Source organism: Oikopleura dioica, chromosome 1, assembly GCF_907165135.1.
Source record: "Oikopleura dioica chromosome 1, OKI2018_I68_1.0, whole genome shotgun sequence".
Classification (NCBI taxonomy): Eukaryota; Metazoa; Chordata; class Appendicularia; order Copelata; family Oikopleuridae; genus Oikopleura; species Oikopleura dioica.
Window position 1 is genome coordinate 7521670 of NC_137291.1, and position 9765 is coordinate 7531434.

At 39.4% G+C, this 9765-nt stretch overlaps 2 protein-coding genes across 2 annotated transcripts; both read right to left on the reverse strand.

Moving 5' to 3' along the window:
* Window positions 1-255: 255 nt before the first annotated feature.
* LOC145709567 (glutaminase liver isoform, mitochondrial-like) lies at window positions 256-2280 on the reverse strand. Its single transcript, XM_081787259.1, has 8 exons — window positions 2034-2280; window positions 1699-1881; window positions 1367-1513; window positions 1230-1324; window positions 929-1177; window positions 749-885; window positions 521-702; window positions 256-479 (listed from the first exon to the last, which is right to left on the reverse strand). The coding sequence occupies exons 1-8, from the start codon at window positions 2063-2065 to the stop codon at window positions 341-343; spliced, it is 1164 nt and encodes a 387-aa protein (XP_081643385.1). The 5' UTR covers window positions 2066-2280; the 3' UTR covers window positions 256-340.
* A 1179-nt stretch (window positions 2281-3459) lies between these two features.
* Window positions 3460-4391, reverse strand: LOC145711884 (mitochondrial basic amino acids transporter-like). The gene is made up of 4 exons (XM_081789573.1): window positions 4029-4391; window positions 3840-3984; window positions 3677-3788; window positions 3460-3635 (listed from the first exon to the last, which is right to left on the reverse strand). Exons 1-4 carry the CDS (start codon window positions 4389-4391, stop codon window positions 3569-3571), a joined length of 687 nt encoding a protein of 228 aa, XP_081645699.1. The 3' UTR covers window positions 3460-3568.
* Between the last annotated feature and the right edge of the window lie 5374 nt (window positions 4392-9765).

Consider the following 9765-nt stretch of genomic DNA (forward strand, 5'->3'; position numbering starts at 1 on the left):
ATGAAATAGGAAGCTAAAAGTAAGAAGCTAAATATCTGTTTTAAACTCAACAAATTCCTTTTCGTTTCTCTTGAGTTAGTATCATCTCGTTTAATTTTTACTCCGTTTCGTTCTTAACCTTTTGTCGGGCTCGTTCCACTTCACTGTTCAAAGAAAAGATAATACTATTTTCATGAATTAGATGCGTCAACAGAACTATATTGATATAAACTCAACAATTTTTTAATTTAGCTCACGATTGACGCACATTGCCGTCGTTTATTTTTGAAGAACTGTTTGAGGTGTCATGAGTGTGGAACAACTGGCAGGAAAATCAGGAAATCGAGGAAAGGTTAAAATTCTACGTTGGCGACGATGACTTCCGAGAGAGTTTGCGCGCTTTTGACGAGCTTCGTCTGCTACTCCCGCCAGAGCTGGAGTCTCGGGGATTGGGGTTGTCGGAGAGTTTTATCAACTGACGCACTTTTTGAACGACGAGTCTAAAAGAATCTCTCGATCTTGCCGTGGATTAGAAGTTTACCTAAGACATCTAGCACTCTGTTGATTTGTCACTCCGTCCATCGAGAAAGAAAGCCCAAGAACTCCTGGAATAATCAACAGTCCAGCTCCAGAGCGATTCGCTAACCAGATTCCGTACTTTTCGCACTCTGCCTGGGCTACTCTATCAGCTGCGCAAGCGTTTAAAATTTGCTTCAAGGCTGCCTGAAAATAAATTATAGCAAATCAACTGGACATATACTTCTTTTACCTTTGAGGTATCTACAGGGATGATGATTTCTTCCGTAAACGGGCATTTTCCATTATTGGCGAAAACAGCTGCGACTATCGATGCTGCTTCCGGACTTATTGCCGTCGAACAGAGCTGGAAGTAAAGGTCCAAAATTTCTATACGAGAGCTGTGAGCCCGAAAATGCCATTGATCACCTACCTTGAACGTTTGCTCCTTGCGGAAAGCAGTCGTTAAATGCCAGGTAGTGAATGAGACCGATCTCTCCGTGAGAATGAAGACGTTTCATATTGTAGCTCCAGTTATCACATGCGATTTCTGATTGAGCAGCCATCTTTGAGTAAAACTCATGAATCCGACCCAGTTTTTCTTCAGCAGGAGTGTCTGGAAAAAGCAAGGACGTGAGCATTAAACCACCACTTCTACATAGTGGATTCCATACTCGCCCATCTAGGAGGTTAATATCGTCAATTACTCTGTTGCGCATAATCATTGATCCTACCTGAGTGGAGGGAAAATTCATCTCTCTCACGTGGAATGGGTTTTGACGCAAAGAACTTTCCAATCATTTCCGGACCCAGTGTTTCTGTCGCTAGACTGTCGTAGATTAATTTCCATCGGAAAAAAGGGAAAGCTTACCAAAAGTTTAGTAGGTAGCAAAGTTCATTCAATGGAAAGATATTCGTCTCCGCTTCCCCAAGTTCTCCAACATTCACTCGTTTTCCGTCGACGGTGCAGACAGATAGAGACCAGTTTGTGACGGAATCAAGCTTCGACAAAATTTGCCTGAAAGGAAAATTATCCAGGAGGAAGAATATTCAGAGACCTCTTCAGAGGCTTTATTACATTCTGACGACTGCATCTAACAGCCGCAATAAAGATAATTTGTGAGCTCTCTTTACAAAGCATAATCACGGATAATTAGCGGGTAGAGTTATCTCTTCATTTGTCATGAATGACGGTTTTGTTACCTGCAGGTTTGCTCCAGGGAAACGGCGAACTCGTCCATGTTATTGAGCAAGGGACGGGGAGGAGTATCGGCTTGAGCTTCGTCGGGAGGACGAGGGGGTTGAGGCAACTCTTCTTCCGACAGATGACCATTGCTGAGGACAGTTGACGATCGACGACGCTCGGGGGAGCGGACGATGCTCATGCTTAGATCAAAAATGATTTGAAGAAAAACAGAGAAAAAATGAATCTATTATGTTTGGCACGGCTACTGCAAGAAAAAATTTTTGCTTGATAAAATTATATTCGTACTGAATATTTTCCTGTATAAAACAGTATAACTTAAATCTCTTATTACCTTTGTCGTCTACTGGAAAATAAATTCTTCATGTTTTCTTCTTTTCAATCTCTCTTTTTTTCCTTGTAACTGAAAATTTACTTGAGCAAAATGGTCAAAACAAGGCCGTAGTATTTATTCATTCGGGGCTCAAGCGGATGATCGCCATCAGATCAATTTTCAATAAAGTGCTTCTGGCACGGAACCAGGTGTTTCATAAAATTGAGCACCTTATTATTCTTTCAATAAAATAAAAAACCTTTGAAAGAATCGCAGAATCCTAGAGAAAAAAATTGGGCTGATAAAGACTGGACTTGCTAGAGGGCGAATTCTCAGAATTCCAGCTATAAATATCGGACTCTAACTCTCTTAAATTTCGTTTAATTACCGCTTCTTCCGAAAATACTCTCACTTTTTGAGCTGCTGCCAAATATTTCGATTTATGCTTCTTTGATTTTTACTGTTTATAACTCAATTAAATCTCCTTACTTCTTTAATTTACGTCAGCTGCTATAGAATAGTCATTAGATAGATTTCTAATAATAATTCGCATCATCTACGTAGTGTCTCAGCCCATATCATCAACTCTTGATAATGCTAATTTGACGATTCCGAATTCTCATCCTTTTTGAAATTCAGAACAAAGCAAAAACTATGGTCAAATTTGAATTTTTCAAACGACAATTACACTTGGCAATGGTCCGAGTCCCTTTGAAAAAGACGCCGGAAGATATAAATAGCGACTTTACTACTTTGAACTCGGACAAAAATGACATACTCAGCAATCGAGTGCTCTTTTTATTGAATTGTTAACTTGCATAAAAATATCAACCGGATAATTAGCCATACAACTTCACCAGAAAATGAAGATGGAAAAAAATGACAAGTTTTCTTTCCCTTTGAAAGAAAATGATTCGTAAAATTTCAAACCTTTGAGGAAATTCTTTCTTCTTGACTTCAGATCTCTTTAAAAACGTGTTTATGTGCTCCTAAGTGGGCCAAAGACAAGAACCTGACGACAAGGTATGGACAGAAAGGCTCAACTGGCCCCTACGAGTGCGTGCTTTAGGGTGCGAGTTAGTGTGAATTAGCGCTAGTTTCGCCCTGCTCATTGTAAAATCCAGCCACTTGAACAAAGACCAAGTCCAACGTGTCCTCGATAACCACCTTTTGTACAAAAAACGCTAAAAATTTCGCTAGATATAAAGAAAAAAAAACGATTCTTATAATCAGAGAAGTGTCAAATCATATAACGATTACAATTTTTTTATAAAAATAACTAAAATATCATCTCATTTTCAGTTGAGTTAACACGAATAGTAATAGAACAAAAGAAACAGCTGCAATTATATAATTTTAATTATCCATGAGATTACATGAGAACCTCTCTTTTGAAGAACACAAATCAACCAGGCATGTTATCTTTCTGTTTGGCCAGGTTCCGGGAGACATGGAGGTAAAATTGGTTTATTAGAAAATTCTACGTTTTATCATTTGTATCTGTGTCATGAAGAATGGGTGAACTTGAAGTCACGAATTGACGGATTCTTACACTACTAGTCGGAGCACAAGCTGCGGATCGTCTGCCACGTGAGAAATACAGCACCGTTTGAGGGGAAGGCGCTAAAATTCATAAATTATACGGTAAATACGATCGTTCCTACCGTATACAAGTTGGTACGATGCCGATCCAGAAGAATCTGAAGCCATTGATTTTCAATCCTTCTAGCGCACACGTGACTCCTCGAAATTTTCCCTTGAAATGCTCAGGCTGGTCTGAAGATTATCAAACTCATTGTTGTTTTCGTCAAAAATGTATATTTATACCTAAATGTTGTGCTTGAATTTGAGTCTTCACAACATCCACGGGATAAGTAATTATCCACGAGTTCACCCCGGCACATCCTCCAGCGAAGATCACCTTTGATGTTTCCAGTAGCTGTTCCTTTCCAAAAGAGTTGAAAGAATTATACTATTTTATATAAGACTGAGAGCTCTTTTGATGAATAATCAAACAATTTCAATTCTTTCCTTTGACGCAAAACCAGTGTTCCCATTGAAGTTCAACCAGTTCGTACTTTTCCCAACAAGCAACTCATAAGTGTAGAAAAATGCGCCAAAAGAAGGAATATCCCTGACTGAGCTTTGAATTCGTTCATGATCGACTTTTACAAGAGAATTTGAAGCTCTGTTCCTGACAAGCGCCAAGGTGATGCCTCGGCCAAAGCCGAAGCCATTTTTGATGGCGTTGATCGATTGCTTTGAATCTGCCACTGTTCGGAATCCTTTGTACCCAGAGTGTTTGTAAATATGTAAACATGTCTCTCGCCAGCCTCGGTAATCTTTGGTATCGGCTTTACCAATGCCTTGGATTTGCATCTGAGTCTTTGAAATTGTTTTCGATAACTTTCTACAGAGGAGTGGAGAATCTCTTGTGAGAGACTGTAGCCTACAAAATAAAGTAGGAGGAGGCGGGAGAAAACTTTTCCTTGATAAGTTCCACCGGAGAAATGATGCAAGTCTGGGCAACTCCAGCCACACATCCGGCCCACCAGTGACTCAATGCCTTCTCCTTATCAAGGTGTTCAAGGGTTTTTCCATATGTCGCGAAGATCGTTGCATTCATAAATGCAATGCCAGCTTTAGTAGGGTCATCATAAGAACCCAAATGACATTCATAAGAAAAACAAATGATCCCCTTCCTAATGGCGAAGTGACACCTTTATAAATTCCTCGGACTTTTTCTTCCCGAAGAATTGTTGTAAAACAGTGCAGAGCACCCTTGTACTTTGGCGATATCCTTCAAGGGACACATAATTATTCGTATCATACAATTTGTATGTTTTCATTAACTTCAAGCTAGTGATAATTGTGGTCCCTTACCTTGCATTGCGTCTGTAACCGAACTTTTACAGTGTCAAACGGATGACCTCTTTTTTATGATGCTAATTCAATGCACGAAAAAGTATTTTATCCTTAGTTAGCACCATAAATATAAGTACTGGCGACTCCACCAAGCAACCCTGCTCCAAAATCCACTGCTGGCGAAAGTTTCTTTTGCTCTTCTCTTGACATACAAAAAAAACGCGTTATCTGATAAATGAAAAAAAAATGCTAAATGAGTAATACAACGGGGTTTACAGACAGGCTGTCTGTATTTAATAAACAGTCGTCCAATAGGAGAGCATTCTCGAGAAAAAGCGCGAGTTCTGATTATTGATGGGAAAAAAGGACGAGATCACGCCATAATAATTTGCCTTAGGGTGCTTGAATTTGATGATCTTTTCCTAACTTCAATTGAACGCTGAAGTTCTTTGGTCGAATAATACCATTCATCACAGCTTTCTTGTCAGTTTTCTGATGCTAAATTGCGTCATGATGATCGAATCTCATGATTTTAGGCTCAAATTCTTGAGCATGCGAGTCGATGATTTTCTGAAGACGAGGATTTATTTCAAAGAAAGTAAAGGGCAGACATACAGATTAGTGACTCAACATTGCTGTGAGATTCAGCCACGGTTTCCGTTTTTTTCCGTCGTGAGTTTGATCCTTTGCGGTGACGGGGGCTAGCTAGCGTAACAGAATTATCAAACGTATCGAAACTGACGTTCCATCTGAATGATCCACACCCGTTCTTCCTTATCTGCTGCCAAGGCGAACAATGGAAACGTCGGACAACCGTTTTCAACTTGTGATGTTCTACTCTTTCATCTTTTTCTAGCTTTGGTTCATGGTGAGTAACTATAAGTTAATTAATTAGTAAAGTTAAACTTTATTTCCGAAAAATTATATAGCAGGAAAACACGCAAGTGTCACAAATTTGTCAGGAAAATTTCATTGAGAAGTGGTCTTATGCATGATATAATCTCAGAATATTCTCTTTAGTAAATTTTTTGTTACAGGTTGGACATCGTTGAGTTTCAGAATGAGTTCTTTTTATGCATTTTTCGCCAAAAACGTGCCCACAGATAGTCAAGCAACACTGCCAATGGTCCTTCTCACCGTAGGGTTCCAGGCATATTTCACAGCCAGGTTTGGGGGATTCTTCGTCTTCAAATACAAGTTTAGCGCCTTCCATTTTTTTCTGATAGCTATCTTTCACCAAGTTGATCTTGTGAGAGATTTTCTCTATGTTTGAATCGTGTTTTTTCAGAGTCTCTTCTGTAGTTTGCAAAAGATGCCTAATTTTTCTTGCTTGCGTTTCGAGAGTGCACAAGTAATTTCCTTCGTCCTCCAATTGTCGGTTCAAATCTTCAATTTTACATCTCGATATTCGGATGTTTTTGTTTGTCTTGTAAAGATCAGTTTTAAGGGCAGATTTTTGTTGATTAATGCCTTCTTTTTCTGCCTCCAAATTATATATCTGTTTTTGTAGTTTTTCTATATCTCTTTCGGCAGTACTTTGAATATCATTCAACCGAATTATAATTTTTTCCATGGTCGAATCAAGAATCTGTTGTCTTTCAGTCATTCTGTTAGAAAACGATCACTTGTGCTTCATTTCTTCGCTCGAGCCGCATTTTATTAAGGGAATTATTTACTCAGTATTGAGAAGGGAAAGCTTGAATTGTATCATTTTAGCAAATAGAACGAGTAATTGCATGCACAATTCTTTTTATCAAACAAATTACATAATGTGAATCATAAAATCATGCTGTAAACAGGGGTCACGTGATCAGCTGAGTTCGTTACTTTAGGTCTCATGATACGACGATTTTCCCGATGGAGCGCCACCAGCTCCGCAAGATGGCGCGTGAGCAAGCTCATTTCTAGGATAGAATGCACTGCTAAAAACATCTAATGACAATATAAAGCGAAAAATTGGCAATATATTTTTCAAAGTTTTTGCGCTATATACGGCGGCTTAAATTAATTAACAGATTCGGAGATTCGAGGACTAGAACTCGCGAGCACGATCGCTGCACATCAACCGCTTGACATTATCCGACAGATACCAAAGGTAAACACTAATGTACAGCCGTCTCGGGCAAACTATATAAAATAATCTGCATAATATATTTATTGCATCTAATGAGTGCGGTATATAAATAAGCTCATGAAATAGTCTTATATGCTTAGCTCAGTAGCAGCATGTTCGGTTCCTAATAAAACTCGCGGTCAAACGAAACGGAGAGAAACATGAATCTAATATGGACTTCATTTTCGGAAATTTGAACATTTAGAGGGCCTTGTTTCAAGCTCGATAGCATCAGATTAATTCAAATAGAGAAAATGTCCTGTCATATAGTGAATTATTTGATCCAAAAGATATCTTTTTCATATAAGCTAAAAGGTGTAATTGTCCCTTTATATCGATAAAAATCATGTTTAGGGAATGTAGTATAGGCTACAATCCATTTTACAAGACATTCTTTTCTCCGTAACGCAGCTGAGGCTATTTTTTTCCGAAATTCAATAAAAACTAAGAATAAAATCCTTTTTTCAGGCTTTAACTTTTTTCATAAAAGGATTTAAGGGAATAAAATTGCCCTAAGCAGCATACAATCATGCAAAAAGGGTTGAAAACGAAACGGACAGGCCTTGAACAAAAGAAAAGCGACACAGAGGAAATCGTTTCAAGGCCAGATCGATCAAAGCCCCTAAAAAATAAGGGATCGCCCAAATGTCCTAAATGTGGTTACAATTGTCAATTGCCAGCAGTCATGGCGAGTTCAATTAGGATAAACACTTCTTATATCGAAAAAACGAGCCCTTGAAGCGGCCAGAACCCCATAAAACCACATACCACGCGCGACGAAGTGTCGGTCCAATTTATCGATACCCTAAAATGGTAAGTGATGGCGATTATTGACAAATCGATAGACAAAAAATTCACTGTAAAAACGCGTCTTCGCATAAATTAAAAAAAAACACAGCGCTTCATGATTATCACAGACTTCGCGCTCAATGCTCCTCACATGTGTACTCCTCTATGATTCCAATGAGGTTTCTCCTTTATAGAAAATTGTCCTGTAATAGCAGCTCTGTCGGTTTTCTTATTGCTTAAAGCTACAGTGGCAGGAAAAGAGCGATTCGCCGAGGCTCGTTGCTAGATGACAGCTTTGGCGATGAGCTAGTCTTTGAGATCCCAAAAGACCTCGATCTGACAAGGAGGGCCCGAATCCGCTTCGCCTTTGGCCGAGCGCATTAGTTCCATCAACCAAATGGCGCTTTATCAAATCCGGCCAGCCCACTTAAACACCTTTTAAAACTCTTTAATCATGCAAAATGTCTAAATGAGCGACCGTGACATCAGGGGTATCAGCAGGGAGACGCCCTGCTGAGCCGTTTTGGACAAGTGCCCATAATTACCGTAATGATTTGTCTATAATTTTCATGAAAAATATCAAGTCAAACTTATATTTATTATTTATAAGAAAGAAGAACTCGGTCAAAAAGTAGAAGAAAAGTAGTATGAAACTACTGTTGAACAAGCCATATAAAACGGCCCATATTGAACTTTCAATGCTCATTAATCGGTAAAGAGTATCTTTGGTGTCAAGACATCATGTGCAGCTAATAATCCATTCTCGGACAATGTTGCGCGGCGATTGAAGCTGTCAAGTGTCCCTTTCTGGCGCGTTGTTGTCCGCGGCCGAAAAGGCCCGTTCTCGCCAAATCTGTCAGTCGAAGCTGCGATCGCGGCGAATTAATTTCAAATTATGGTCCAGTTGAGCCCCCTTTCTCAATCGATCTCATCAAAACGTGCTTTTTTGGTGAAAAATTAATGCGAACAGATACATTACGCTCGTTCTCTTCGTTTGAGCGCTCTGCTTGAAATTTGGATGATTTATTAATCGCCCTCTAAATCTTATATAATTAAAGAAACATTAGATCTTATTTCTCAATGTTCATTCTAGAGGATGATGAACGAAGTCCCAGCGATGCAATATCCTCCTGTAACTGAGCACTGGGTGAACCCGCCTGCCTGTAACGCTCAGTCCTACGCTGGCCAATATGCCTACTCAAATGGGCCCTTCAAAATGGAAAATCAAGAATCGATCTCCACGGTGAGTCTTACATAAAAACACTAGAAAGGCTTAAAATGTAGCAATTTCCATGGTAAAAATCATTTTCAGAATATTTTCGGAAACGTTCGCTACCAGCCGGGATACGATACTTTTCATAGCAATTCAAGAATTTCGACGATGGTTCCACCCGACGGTTTGGTCAAAGTGGAGCCCAATACAATGCATCCAACACCTATGCAGCCAAAGTACAATCCCATGTCGCACGGAGAGGATCGTAATCGACCAATGAGGCAACATTTGTACAAATGCGACTTGTGCAATAAAAGCTTTACGAAAAAGCCCACTCTCAAGCTTCATATGAGGTGAGAATATTCCCATCAAATAGACTAGAGTTGAAAGTAGAACGCCCATTTTAACAAAGCATCTTCAATAATATTCGCATATTCAGAACTCATACGGGTGAACGACCCTACAATTGCGCCGTGTGCTCGAAACGATTCACTCAGAAACAAAGCGTTAAAATTCACATGAGAATCCACACCGGCGAAAAACCTTTTAAATGCGGCACCTGCACCGTAAGTTTTTCATCACAATTTAATTTCCTAACTTTGCTTAAATTAAGTACACTGCGCGCACGAAGGGAAACCTCGATAATCACATGAGAAAGCACACTGGCGAAAGACCTTTTACTTGCAAAATATGTCTAAAAAGCTACACCCAAAAGTCCTCGCTCAACACGCATATCAAGACCGTTCACAGCGAAAATGCGAATGAACCGAAAC

Excerpts from the sequence above, each read along its gene's own strand:
- LOC145711884 (XM_081789573.1), bottom strand. The coding sequence starts at position 4,391 with ATGCAAATCCAAGGCATTGGTAAAGCCGATACCAAAGATTACCGAGGC. Across the intron at positions 3,985-4,028 it reads CAAAGGAAAGAATTGAAATT|TATAATTCTTTCAACTCTTT; the intron begins GTTTGATTATTC and ends TATATAAAATAG. Across the intron at positions 3,789-3,839 it reads AATTCAAGCACAACATTTAG|ACCAGCCTGAGCATTTCAAG; the intron begins GTATAAATATAC and ends GATAATCTTCAG.
- LOC145709567 (XM_081787259.1), bottom strand. The coding sequence starts at position 2,065 with ATGAAGAATTTATTTTCCAGTAGACGACAAAG. Across the intron at positions 1,325-1,366 it reads TGCTACCTACTAAACTTTTG|TCTAGCGACAGAAACACTGG; the intron begins GTAAGCTTTCCC and ends AATCTACGACAG. Across the intron at positions 703-748 it reads TCCCTGTAGATACCTCAAAG|GCAGCCTTGAAGCAAATTTT; the intron begins GTAAAAGAAGTA and ends ATTTATTTTCAG.